Raw genomic sequence first — 15,297 nt, forward strand, 5'->3', positions numbered from 1 at the left:
GAGCCAATATTAAATCAATAAAATTTTATACAATTATTTTTGAATATTTTTGATAGTATAAATTACTTCCCCAAATAAATAACTTATTAAACTATATGGCGTATTCCAAAATAAAATTATTCAAATTAATTTACTATGTTGAAGATAGACCACCATTATAAAACACTAACGATAAGAACCAAAATAACATCTTTTTAATTTTTGCAATTCTTTTCGGAGAAAACGAAAACTTTAAATTTTGAGGGAGTACGAGAAAAGGTAGAGAAAACCGTGTCAACTCTCTAATACCCGTGCAAATGAGTGATTTCAAGTGCTGTATGTTAACTACATTGTCACACTGTTTCACAAATACTTATGGGTTTTTTAGGTAGATGCAGTTCTTTTATATATGTGGCAGTTACCATATGCACTCATAATTATTTCAAAGGAATTTCATTGATGGTCTTATTCCATATTCTGAAATTTTGTAATTATTCCAGAGCTTCCATTTTGTAAAATTTCAGCTCTTTAATTTCAATCGCTTCCATAATAAACGATTAAATAACTTTTGCACAAGGAGTCAAGAAATTTTAACGATTTTTATCGCATTCTAGCCCTTCGAACATAGGTTCGTACAATTATAATGTATTTAAAATATAAATTAACTAACAGCACATGAATGACATGTTCTTTACTTTTTAAATCAAATTTAGGAAACATTAAATAGATCTTTGCTACCTACTAATAAATCAATATGTATTAGTACACAGGAAGAAAGTTGAACGAAAGAGAAAAATCTGATTAGATATTTCAGAGAAAAATCTCGGATTCAAGAACTATTTTTTATTATTTTTTTTTTTCCTTATTGACTCCTAGAAGGAGCATAGGGCTAGTGCATGGATATCATGCACTAGTTTTATAGCGTCATACAGTTTTTATTATAATAAATTATAATTCGTCAATAAAAGTTATCGGCATAGATATTGTCGAAATGTATTATTTATAAAATTTCTCTAACATACCGCAAGTAAAAAGCTGCATTTTTGAATGAGTCAAACCAAATCTAAAATATAAAATTCTTGCAATAAATTTAAATTAAAAATAATTGTATTGTAACAAAAATATTGGTGTTAAATTGTTGAAAAATTGCCTTTGCTGGGTAACAATAGATACGATTTATATTGCAAGTTTTATTTTAAAATTACCCAAATATTCAACACACACACTCTGGTATGCCACTGCATACATACATATATGTGGTAGGATGGCACACATTTCTTATAACATAAATTACCTTTTGAAAAATTTTTATTATTTTTTTTTTTCTTTTTATTTTTTTCATTTTGCATGTCATGGTTCAACACTTTAATTACCATTAATTTTTGCAGGTCATAAAGTTTTCTACTTAGTTAATTTTGAAAAATGCGTGCACATTTAATTAAATTTTGTTGTCCTTTATCAAATTTTAATGCAATTTTGTTTTTTTTTTCAACAAAAACAAAAATTCCTTCTTTTTGTTTTGGTTTTTCAAAATACAATCATTTTGTGGAAAAATTTATGTTTTATTCCTTCTCTAACAAAAAATCATGATTCTATATCCGTTTTGGTATTTTCAATGTTTATTGGTTTAAGTTTGGATTCGTTTTAAGGTCTTATATATTTAATATGAAAGCTTATAAAATAGGCATAAATTTCGAAAAATGAGAGAAATTATCATGATTACACTCTAATTATTATTGTCTTCTATTGAATTTTGAACAAAATTAAAAAGAGAAAAGAGCAAAAAATTTCGAAGTTTGTCTAGAATGCAAAAAATTTTTGTTTTCACGTCATTGCTTATTTACCGGTGAATAAAGATATGCAAAATTTGTTGATAGAAATTTAGTACATTTATACTATATCTGTGAAATGAGAACTGTGAAATAATTACCTTTTACATGGTGTGTATATGTATAAGTGATATTAATACAAAATTACTCGCACAAACACAAAAATATTGACATTTAAGATTTACGATGTCATTAATAAGACCAAAAGTGGTGTATTTTAAGTATCTTTATCTCCTAAATAGAAGACATCTCCTATGCATTTTGAGTACTCTCCATTCATTTTAAAATGTTGAAAAATAATATGTGGAGTTAAAAATTGAAATTTCAATTTAATATTGCAAGATTTTAATGTTTTAAACACTTTACGAGTAATAACGTAATTTTTTGTTAATTTGTAAAAGTAAATATTTTAAATTTGAATTCTAAGAATAATATATTATATGTATAACAGAACTCAAAATTATGACTATTTTCTTGTTTCGCACAATTTGCAATGTATTAATTTCAGTAAATTTCAAAGAGTGTCTTCATTTTTCCAGCATAAGAATTTTTATAGTGTCAAAATATTAAAAACGTTCAAATTACACTTCGAATTTACCAAAGTATTTTTGAAAATATTTGTTTATTAGTTTCATTTTATACACCAGTCTTTCTGTCTGTGAACATGAGTACAAGACTTCTACACTTTTGAAAATGGAAATCTATGAAATTTCGTATAATTACATACATCTTTATTGGAAACTAATTTTCGTAGAAGAAAATTTTTACCTATCTCCCCCTTCAAAAGTTATAGCCCCCAAAAACCTAAAAATTCTATTTTTTAACTCTTTGCTGTAACAAAACAACAAACGTTTTTGAAATACTTCAAATGCAAAAAAGTAGTGGCTGTCTTGTTCTACCATGATATACCATATTTGAGCTTTGGAAAAACAATATGATCCCTAAAATTTACCGTTATCTAAAATACGTTGCTTTCAAATTTTTTATATCGTCTTTCTTTTATATCGACCGCTGCTTGTAAGTGTCTAAAATTTTAGCACATTTTTGACACTAATAAATAGTACATTTCGTTGGAAGAATAATTTTCTGCAGCTCCATCCCCTATCAAGTTATAACTTCCAGAAATTTGTGAAATTTGTATTTTTGGAATCTTATATTTTCGAAACTGCAAAATTTTCCGGATTTCTATAAATGCGGAAAACTAATGATTAATGTCATACAATCAAAAAATTTAATTTTTTTTCTTAGCTCACGCAATTAATCCTAATATTCTAGTTCAATGTTAAGGCATCTTTCAAATTTTTTTTTTTGTCTTATCCTAGATGTATGCAATTTTTTTGAAATATTTTCGTATATGAATGATTTCGTATAATTTTAATAATATAGTATCTAAATTGTTTTTAAAAGCAGTATTTTTACTTACTCAAGGGAAAAATGCTACGTTACAAGTCCAAACCTGATTCGACCAAACTTTATTATAGTAATGCTCAGCTCTACAATACAACATACGCTTGCTGCTATTACTTTATAATATTATAATCATGTCCTTTTAAATTACAAACAAGCACAATATTAATAATGTTATCTTTAAAACGACTTGGTGCACGCACATGCACGTAATACATATTTATTTAGCGAGGCAAAAATTTTATATTTAAACTCTTAAAAATATCTCTGTTAATCCTTATTTAAAACCATATGAAAATAAATGTTATTTTACTTTTATCACATATTATGTAAATTTTAGTATTTAAAAGAAAACATTAAAGTTAAATAAAAAAAATTTTTTTTTGAATAAGCGCATAAAACGGTGAAAAATTTTTAATAGTTGTTTAAAATAAAAAAAAAAAAAATTAATTTAAGTTGTAGTTTCTATTTATTTTGAAAAAAAAAATTATCGTACTATGGCGTATAAGTGTACACAAATTATGTACATATACCTACTACATACATTATGTGCTACCTACCTATACAAAAAAATTATGCAAATTGCGAAATTATAATAATGCTTATATAATATGCATAATAAGTTTTAAAGGATAATTAAAATTTATCCCTTTTTAGAATGAATGTAAGTTAAACAAATTAATTACGCTGTTTTATCGTGTAATATTTAATTTAAGTTTAATTTTTTTTTAAATGGAGAGAACTTATAAGTACTCAGGCAAGCTGTAAGATATTTTAATCACCTGAATTATATAATAAATAGTGATAACATAGTAATTAACAAAAAAAAAAAATTTTTAATTTTTTTATACCTTGGATGAGAGGGTAATTCGAATTTTTAATTAAAAATAAAAAATTATTGGATTTTATTTTTTAAAAATTTTTAATATGACCAAATTTTATAATTCAAGTTTGATTCCGAATTCAGAATGATTTAAATAATTTTTTTTGTAGTGGTGTTCTTCAGATTTGTGACATTGAATTTCTCACCATCATAACTTATATTACCTAGTATCACGAAGGTTGAATAATTTTTATTAAGATATTATTTTTATTTCACTAAATTGAATAGAGGCATAAAGACATGGCTTTAGGTGCCATGAGTCAATAAATCATACTGTCCAATATCTCATAGCGAATTGATCAAATCGTTTTTAATCTCTGGTAAATTGTCTTCCACTATTAAATATTGTATATATTTAGACCAAATTGTCTTCCACTATTAAATATTGGAATTCACATAAAATTTTTCATAGCCATATTTTGCCTGTTCTATCATAATTTTAAAGATAAAACTAACTGAAATTTTCAAAATCACAAATAATTTTTTAGGACACTTTTTATACATGCACTTAAAAATATTTTAATTATCTTATTATTCTAATTCTCTACGCAGAAAATGGGCAAAAAGAAAAATTCAGATTACTTTATGATTTTTTTGTTATTCAAGCAAGTACCTATGTAATGAGAACAAATTTTTTAACAGCTTTATTAAATATTAACACAGCGCTTTGTGACAATATAAAATGGAGTACTTAAAAGCTGAGGTGATTTGATTTTTTAATGATATTATAAAAAGGGATTAGCATATGCTTAAACTTAACACTATCACTCATGCTCCATACTCTCTATTTGTAATATTTTTATTCGCGTTAAATTAGCAGTTAACACTTTGTTATTAAATTAACATAGATATTTTAGGTTTTGTTATATGTGTATATAAATAAGTTGTTGAAATTAAAAATGTTTCGAAATTAAGTTTTCAAGACTTTGAATTGAAAAAAAAAACCAAATTATATAAAAAAGAGCAATTAATGTTTCATTCGTAAATATGTTGTATATAGACCTAGAGTACTAACATAACAGACAGACTTTGTTGATGGCTTGTTCAAATTATTAGCTATGATGAACAACTACAATTAATATCAAATATAAAAGTTCATTGGAGGAACGTAAATTATTTTAATAGTATATACATATATGCAGAGTGGATGAGCTTGTGAAGCAAGAAACGACTCTTGGAGTTCTGCCTGAAAAGGAACACATATGGATTCTTCTAACGACGTGCAAGCTATTGCTATACAATGCGGCAATAGAGCAAACCAACAGCCATGCAGCCAGACTAGACAATTTTGATCAAAATTACATCTGCGTCGCACATTGGGTCTGATGTTTCTCCCCCGGGGAACTATCACATCGGCGAACTATCACAATCCCTGCAGGAGGTGCTGAGGAGGAGGAGGAGGCGAGGCTGTGGTTCATCTTCTGTGCTCGTTATGGAAGAATAACTCTTCATTCGAGTTATGGAAGAAACTGGTTTATAAAGAACTGGTTTATAAAGAACTGGGGTTGATTCACCTGCGGGTGGGGATAAGGATATCCAGTGGTATCACAATGGACCTATCTGACCTGGGTGTATCTTCTGATAGTCGCGTCAACTTACTTACCTACTTATCTGCACATATTACAAATAACATGTATAATACAATATACGATATACAATAGACACATGCCTATTCACACTGTCCATGTTTAGAATTTGAATGACCAAAAATATTTGAAATTTTTCTTTATAAGGTGCATTTATAAAGTTTAACGAAATTTAAACATAATCACAATTAGGTAAAACTTCCGATGAAAGAGGAATTAGAAGCTTGTTATAAAAAATTTTTGAAAGTGCTAATTGAAGGATTAAAACTGTGCGCAATTTTTTGTCTCCATATTTTTGGTTAACATTATAAATTTTCTATATTTACAAGATTTGATTTGTATCCTTTAATTTTTGTTTTACATTATATACCGAACATCTTATTGCATCAGAAAACAATTTAAAAATTATATTGAACTAAATAAAATTTTCCATAAATTTCTAAAAAAGAATATTTTTTCCTGTTTATTTTTTCTTTTATTTCTACATACTACATGATAAAGGTGGATATTATTCGATAGAACAAACAAAAAGTCGTTTAAGGATAATTGCATTGAATACAAATTTTATGCAACATGATCCAACATATTCAAATCAAATAGCTGCAGCTGTACGTAAAAGACATCCAAGTAATGTAAATGGTGGCGGTAGTATAGACTCAAATGAATATAAAAATTTTTATTATCATCATGGTGGTGGCGGTGGTGGTGTTAGTAGTAGCAATAGTAATGGTGGTATTGGAGGTTACAATACACAACATTCACATCATTATCATGATGGTATAGGAACTGGTTATGGTTATGGATCATCATCACATCATCATTATGGTGGTCCAGTTGGTGGACAAGTAAGTGCATTATCTGGTGTTGGAAGTAGTTATGAAAATCAAGATACACAAAAACAATGGGATTGGTTAGAAGATGTTCTTGCTAAATCGAAAAGTAATAAGGAAACTGTAAGTACATAATTTTTTATTTTTTATATAAAATTTTGTAATGATTATTTTTTCTTTATTTTGTTAATGTAAATTCAGTGGTTCTTATGTACGAATGTACATTGTAACCATGCCATTATTGTGTTAAAAATTATTACTCTTGTTTTTCGCAATTTTATAGGGATGCCTGCCATGTGTGCTGCCATTGTCTATGACTTAAACTAAAAATGAATAAAAATTTGTAAAGTTTGATTGATAAAAAGTAATAAAAATTAAATTAAGTAATCGCTTTGTTTAAGTAAAATTTTAAAATTTTAAAATTGATGAAACCGAACCCTTATATCCAACCTGTTTGCAGTGTTTGCAATACACTAAATAGTATGTCCTAAATATCGGACTAATAATTTTATTTGTTATATATTATAACAACGTCAGATATACTCATTCTGGTCATTTTAAAAATTTAAGCAAATGCACTCAATTTATACCACTGTAACTCAGTTGGAAGAGCATCCATCTAGGAAGCGGTATGTTACCAGTTCGTGTCCGATTCGGGAACGAAAATTATTTAATTTTTTTTCTTTTATAAGCTCCTTTAACGAAGTCATTCATTCTGTTCACTCGTGTGAGGCAATTGTCGTAAACTTCTTCTCGTAATCAATTAAATTTATCATATTAGTTACAGCTAGTTTGATAAAACATTTTTAATATTAATTTCTCGATAATCCAAATGCCATTATAAAATTTATTTTAGAAATTTTCAAATTAAGTGTTGTTAAGACCATCATCGGAACGGTTTTTAATATTTTAATTTTTTGCCATTTGTTCTTAAATTTAATTTCGTTTGACAAAATAATTTTTTAAAGAAAAGCTAAAATAAATCTTTACCATAACAATTTAAAGGATTTCTTTCTCATTTTTATAAAATAATTTAATTTAATATTTGTTTGATGTTTTGTAAACCGTTTTTGTTTTTTTGTGTTTTTGAACAAAAAAAAACGAAAAGAAAATTAAAATAGAAAACTTTCACTTATCTTTCCAAAAAGGAAGGAAAAATTAAAAAAAAATATATAAAAGGCAAAAATGTTGGGTTTTTTTTTTTCTAACCGAATTTGGGCCTGAAATTCCAATTCATGTAAAAAAATTTTTTATTCTTTATTACTTTCTTTCTCTTTTCTGTTTTGTTTTCCTTTAATTTAATCCTTAAATATTTAAAGATTTTTTCTTACATTTCAGTTTTTTATCGTATTTAAATTTCAGATTAAAAAAAAAAGTTCTAAAATATTTTATTTTTCTTTTTTGCGTTGTTTTATTTTTTCGTCCTAGAAAATAAAATAGAGATTAGAAAGTCCTTTCCCGATTTACGCAAATTTCTCCTGGTTTTTTGTTATTTTTTATGTAGATATTCGTATTTTATTTGGGAAAAAGAAGAAATTGAAAAAAACAAAATAAACTTTTAAGAATTATAAATCCACAAAAACCCAATGAATGTGGTATGATTTTTGGAAATATTTTTGAACATTTTCTCATTTTGTTCAATATTTTTTGAAGATTTAGAAATTAAAATGTGAAATAATTTCTGATGTACCTATTATAATATTGTAGTAGTACAGAGTTCAGAGTTTTCCAACAATAAGGTTAATAGTATAAAGAATATTTAAAAAATAAAGTGAAAATCGCTGCGAAAAAAATGTTCGTAAAAGTGTCGATATTTTGAATGGGTTGTATAAATATACAGATATTTTGGGTAATTATGACATTTTAACTCGGAAGAGTTTTCATTTTGATAAACACATTTGCTATAATTAAAATTTATCATTACGATGTATTTCAAGCTGCAAGTGTTCTTTTTCTTCAGTGCAGTCCTCTTATATTATACAGAATTTGCTTCATTTAATTTTTTCTTGTCCTAAATTCTATTAATTTTCTAATACATCCAAAATAAACTCTTGAATATTTCAATGACATTAAACCAAAGAGTATAAGTTTAAAAATATTGATTAAAAGAACCTTATCCTTTAACATCAAATTTAATTAAATTTACCTACATATACATCATAAAAACTAAATAAAGTTTGACTAAATAAAAAAAAATTGTAATCAAAAATTAAAAGATATTTTGGGTGGCATAAAATGGGTATAAATATTTAGTATATCGTGGTTTATTAAAATTTTCAAGGTTAAATACATGCAAAGAAATTTTTTTTTTCTCAAAAATAAGTATGTAGGTAGTTACACATTTTATAAATATACGTGCGGAATTTTAAATTTTGTAGACTTAGCTTTGAACTAAATTAAATTTCATAGAATTTTTATGTGTGGTTTATAATGAATTTTCATATTATAGAAAATTCTATTGAAATTTACACCACAAAAAGGGTACTGAATCAATTAAATTTTATAAGCACGTATATGCATAACGTACATAATAATTATGGTATATGTAATCATATATACATATATATATTTAAATAAAAAATTATTTTACCTTCAAAATAATCTTGGTAATTAAAATGTGGGTAAGAGTACTTGTTATCCTTAATCTCTGATAAATCAAAGTCATAATATGCGTAAATATTTTTTTAACGTTATGCAGGTACGTGGCAATCACATCCAAATACATCTTAATATATTTTTTATCGATTGTGTATATAAAATGCCATCGGATTTCTTTATAACGACGTTTGTATTATAACGGTAATATTGTTTGATTTTCCTGAAATATGATTTTTTAACGAGAAATCAATCACATTTCATTAACATACGGAAAACTTATAATTGATAAATCTTCTTATAGGATTATATACATATAGCAATTAATATAAATATATGTAGAGACACTACAGCATAGACGGAAATGAGAGAACTGATAGTCTCGCTTGAGGGAAATCTTCGGCTCTGAATGTTTGGGAGGAACTGGCCAGGATCGATCATTGGAACAATTGTCCTGGCCTATCTCACTTCAAAAAATTTGTATCATCCTTGTGACCAGGGGAACGGAAATTGGCTACACTGGGTCGTTAAAATTTGAAGCTAATTATGGGTGTATTCAGTGGACATTACTTCTCGATGATTCATCTTAAAAAAGATGGGTCCCCGCCTGGAAGAGGACGGAGACGGCGGATTGATCTCTGTCTGGAACACTTGTGTAAATTTGGAGCGATGGATGCGGGGGCTTTGTGAATCTGATGGAAATCTCGTGGCTAACAGTGACTTTCATACTGCAATTTGTCAACGGCCTAGGTTTAGTGCTAATGAAGGTGGAAATGGAAATCACAGAAGATTTTATGGGTCAACGTTAGAAGGGTCTCAGTTCCCAAAAAAAGAACTTATTATACTATAGAAATCAATAATATTTTTGAAACACAAGTGTTGATGACAATGATAACTAAAATTTTGGTTATAAATAATAAATTTAATTAATACTATTTAGCTGAATACATTTATTTTTTGTCTAAACAAATCTTTTATTAAGGCGCATATAAATACAGAATTACTTTAAAGCCTTGAAGTATGCAATTCATTCTTCAAAAATCTTGTCAAGGATATTGTGTTAAATAATCAATTTCAACTAAATTTTATAACATAAAATAGCCAATAATAAAGGAAAATTTCAATTTTATGAAATATGTAGGTGTGCCTTTTACTAATAATTTTTACTGCTGAATAAGTTGGAAAATTAGTGTTTGCTGTTTTTTTAGAACTTCTATTACGTACTTACTTTATGTTACTTAAATTTTAATTAGTATGTTCTAAAATTTATCTTCATAATATTATGGGTATAGAATAATAAAAAAAAAATTATATAAATTCTATTTTTCATGTATCTGCAGTTCATTTGCTTACAAATGGAATAAATTAATCTTCTCCTTTTTAACTCTAGAATTTTTAAGTTGGTTTACCTTGCACGAATACAAATATATACGCCAACATATACACATGTGTAAAAATATCATATAAACACCTTTATATTTTATAACTTTAAATTTCTTTTATAATTAAAAATGTCGAATTTTCATATTTTCTTAAAGATCCTTAAAATATTTCCATAATTATAAAGTTAAAATTTTCAGATTGTAGAAAAACCTTAATAGCCTCAAGTAATATTAGTATAGACAAGAATATTTGAGACAAAGTTTTTCTTATAAAAACATACAAAAAAAATTAGAAAAATCTAATGTTTCAAAACTTCATTATCATTGTATAATTTGGAAAAGAATTTAAAAAAATTCAAAAAAATGGGGGAACTATTTTAAAAAGAAAAAAATATGGCAGAAAATTAAATTATCAAACACATGTCTGTAGAGTACGTCCGTATACAAGCAAGTTTTCATATTCTAGATTATTAAGGATCCAAGTAATATAGTTGAATGTGAAAAAAAAATCTCGTTTGCTTCTCTGAAAATTTCTCTAGAAATGTATATAGAGTTGGACTTGTGTACCTATACACTTGTTATATTATACGAAGATTTTGGATTTCATTTGTCTAGTCTAAATGAAGATTAAATCTTATAATTAAATGGCATGTACGTAAAATTTTAATATTAAAAAACAAAATTTTGTTTCTGCTCAGATAATTACTTTTTTTTTTGAAATTGTTTTCCCCTATAGAAGAAATATCAACATTTTTCAGATGTCCTGCTTTTTCATTGCATTTTCATTTGTTCGTTGTTTTTTTTTCTTTTGAGAGTCATTTTAATAATTTTTTTAAATAAAAGCAATTTTAAAGCTTTGAAATTTGGAAAAATTTTATGTTTTTTTTTGTTTCTTGTTTTGTATGAAAGTTTTTTTTTAAACAGAATTTCTTATTAAGATGTACGGGATGATTAAATAAAAAAGAAAAACTTGAAATAAATTTCTTTTTTTGATTAATTTAAAAAGTACATCAAAAAAACAAGACCTACACATTCTATCTAGATACAAAATGTTTCGCATGAGGTTTCAAATAATTTCATGGATGATTCATTGATCAATTTCCATTCAAGAATATTGTATGAATAAAGGGGGGTGGCAGATATACTCGTTTTCGACCTACAATGGGAATTTATATAAATAAATGCTTATAACTTCGGAACTATACTTTACAGAGTAACCGTCTTGGTCTTGTCTTACAAGCAATTGATTGATTTTTATTTCTGGTCTCACATTCAATTTGATTTGTGCGATAGTTTTCGAGATACAGATCGTCAAAGTCAGAATTTTTGTTTTTTTTTTTTAATTTCTTTTTAAAAAACTCGTAATATCACGAAAATTTGTGTTATGATTTTTCTTTTGCTGTTTACTTTTCGATACACCACAATAAAGTCTAAAAGTTAATCTGTACAAAATTTTTCTCTATGAGAGATAGAGTTATACCAGTAAAACGGTTATGTATTTAAAAGTCATGCAAGAAAAATGCATTTTTCCCACACAATTTTTTGCTGGAAATTGATCTAAGAATCATTCCTGAAATTATTTGGCACCTTGCGCGAAACATCCTGTACATTAAAATTTCTGAATGTTTACAAGTCAGTTTTTTGTTTAAAATAAAATTTAAATAAAATTTTATTTGAATAGAATCAAGAGATGAAACTTTTTAAAGTTAAGCTTTTGTTATTTCGATTTCAAATAGCATATAAAATAATGTAAATGTAGTTTTCTAGAAAATAATTAATTATTTTATTAATATTTTCTTCAAATTAATCTAATTAGCTAAGAATTCAATCTATGCGCACTAAATAAATCAATACGCACGAAAATTATTTTGATTATATTAATATAGGGAAATTTCACGAAAGAGAAAGCCAGAAATTTTAAGAAAGCAATATAATTTAAAAACTACATAATCTGAAAGGATTCAAGAAGTAAATAAATACTTTTAATACAAAAAGCCGTCACCATATTGAAAGGGTATTACATTTTCGGTTCAACATAAAATGCAATCAAATGTTTGCTAGGGATTTTCCACATTGAGACCGCAAAACTTTTAAAGGTGAAGCTTTTAATCAATAGTGTTAAGTTTTTAAATCTTTGAAGTTTTATAATTTCTGGAACTAAATATTCGATAACCCCCATACATTTTGATTATTGATTTGAATAAATTATTAAGAATTGCCTATAAAATAAAAAATATACTTGGAATCATTCAGTATTTGTTCTAAAACAATTAAATTTCGAAAACAAATTGGATTTATTTTAAAAACCTGATCTGCTTTCTATTAACCATCATTGTATAGGAATCCGTAGAATTATTATCTGTATAAATATTAATAATACTGAATCATTTACCAACCCTTTGAATTTCAATTTAAGAGTTTATGCGATTTTATTTTTAAACCTTTTCTTCTGAACACACTTTAAATACTAAGAAAAAAATTTTTATAAGTTCCCAAAAAAATTTTAATTAAATATACATTCAACATATTTTTATTTCTAAATAATTTTAAATAAGTTATGGAAAAAGTTATTTTGAAAAAATCTGAAATTTCTTTTTTTCTTTCGTTTAGTTGTAAAACTTTTAATTAGGAAAATTTATTCCGAAAAAAAAGTCGAAAATTTCAATTCTTTCATAGAAGAAATTTTCATTTTATTTATTTATTTTTTTTTTTCTTTAACTATTATTCAATATTGTGAATATTTTATTCGTATTTAAATTTTTTTTTATTAAATTCTAAGTTTCATTTTTCTGTTAAAAATAAAAAAAAATATAGGAAAATAAAAATAAAATTAAAAAAAATGAAAATCATTATCCTTGTTTAACACCGTTTGTCTATGTTGTCTCTTCAGAACGCCTTCAGTTAAAAAAACTAAAAAAATTTTCTTTTTTTGTTACTTTTAACCAGGATTTTGTTTTCTTTTTTCTCAATTATTATAAAAGAAATTTCAATCGGTTTTAATTCTTAACGGGTTTTGATGCATGTCGAAAGAAGGACGATCCTTTTCATTTGTAATATTCGAATTTTTGAATTTTCAATTATTTGAAACAACTTTCTAGTAAAATTTCTAAATTCTTTTGATTTTAAGCTTGCAATTTTTAGTTTTACAACTATTTGATTGCCTATTTGTATTCCATAGGTTTATATTCAAGCGCGTAAACACGCGACTGTATATGTTCGCATGCAATTCAGCATTCAAACAATTTGTCATTTTTTTGCAAACTGATTGGAATTTTTATTTAATGCAATTTTTTAGTTGCTTAAATTTTACGGTGAACGATTTTACAATTAAATATAAAATGCAAAATTAAAAATTTCATTTCTGCCTTCAATATCACCAACAAATACCTATGTGAGGATTGTAAACAATTTTTTCAGAATATTTCCATTCGTTTGGCTTTATTTTAAAAATTCTCATTACTTAAGGTACAATTAAATTCTGATTTAAAAACAATGCAATATTCTGCTATATACGCTTATTTATTTTAACAACAACTTTTTAAAATAATCGACTTGTCATTGACAATAACAGCAATTGCAAAATTATTTCAGGATTGTCCAAAATTTTAATTGCAAACATTTGATATACTTATTATTTTTATTACAAATACATTAACATATTTGTGTGTGAATTATACGTAGTAATGACGACACTTTTTTTTTTTATTAATTCCTTAGATAATGCAAAATTGTTGTCGTGGAAAAAAAAACAGAAAGAGAAAAAAATATTGAAACCTAAAATTAAAAAAAAAAAATCGTATTGTTATGCTGCACTTAAAAAGTTTTGTAATTTGAGTTCCGACAAAAATAAGAAAAAAAAAAATGTACGATTTTTCTTGAAAATGTTCCAAGTTTTTACGTCATTTTTTTAACTAACGTATTGACAAGTTCATTGAAAATTTTATAGATTTATTTGAAATTATTATTACTGTATACATAGGAAAGGAAAAAGGATGTAATTTTAAAGTAAAAGAATTTTTATTTTATTTTTTTGTTCTCCTGCTACTTCTTCTTCTAGTTCTTTTCCGGCTTTTGTACAAATCGTAAAGGAAAATGAGAACACGATTTCGAAATGGATTTATTATGTTAAGATGTCATCATAGATGATGTTTTTTATGTTCAATGATAAAATTAAAAAAAAAAAAACAAAAATTCATTAAAAATTTATAGTTTTGTAAAATGCATAGCATAAGTATATGTAATGTCAATAATCTTACAAGAAAAAAAATACACATCTAGGATAGAAATACAAAATGTAATACGAAATTAACATATATATATATATGCAAGGTATGTAAAATAGGTACACATTATAGAGGTAAGACAATTCATAAGATGTTCCACTACTTTAACTTGGCAGTAATTTGAAAAGAGATAGTCAAAACGAGTAAAGTTTATACTTTGTTTTAAAATATTTTAAAGCAATATTATTTGATAGGGCCTCCTATCAAAAGTGCAGTGCTATATTATATCATTCTAGAGGCCATCATGAGTAGCGAAAACTTTTATTATGGAGACAATGTTTACAACAAATTCGTAGTTATAGGGGCTTAAAGTTAATCTCGACTGATTTTTTTAAATTTTAGAAATTTTAAGTATAACTTCATGCTTGTATAGGTCAGGCGCATTATTAAATATGAAATAGAAACCTGAGAATGAAAGCTTTCTCATGAATATCTATACTATTTATAATTTGTTTAGATTTCGGAATTACATGAGTTTAAAATTCGAAAAATTTAAAACTTTAGCTTTTTATTGTAAAAAACG

At 25.6% G+C, this 15,297-nt stretch overlaps 1 protein-coding gene across 1 annotated transcript in view; it reads left to right on the plus strand.

Moving 5' to 3' along the window:
* LOC129610150 (acid sphingomyelinase-like phosphodiesterase 3b) overlaps positions 1 to 15,297 on the plus strand; it is a gene marked incomplete at its 3' end in the record, with an annotated part of 307,142 nt that overhangs the window by 192,911 nt on the left and 98,934 nt on the right. Inside the window, exon 6 of the mRNA XM_055522556.1 lies at positions 6,186 to 6,637. Within this exon, the coding sequence (XP_055378531.1) occupies positions 6,186 to 6,637 (452 nt within the window). The remainder of the gene's footprint in view (positions 1 to 6,185; positions 6,638 to 15,297) is intronic.

The sequence above is a fragment of the Condylostylus longicornis genome, unplaced genomic scaffold (assembly GCF_029603195.1).
Source record: "Condylostylus longicornis isolate FDR11 unplaced genomic scaffold, ASM2960319v2 ptg000044l, whole genome shotgun sequence".
In the NCBI taxonomy this organism is placed as follows: Eukaryota; Metazoa; Arthropoda; class Insecta; order Diptera; family Dolichopodidae; genus Condylostylus; species Condylostylus longicornis.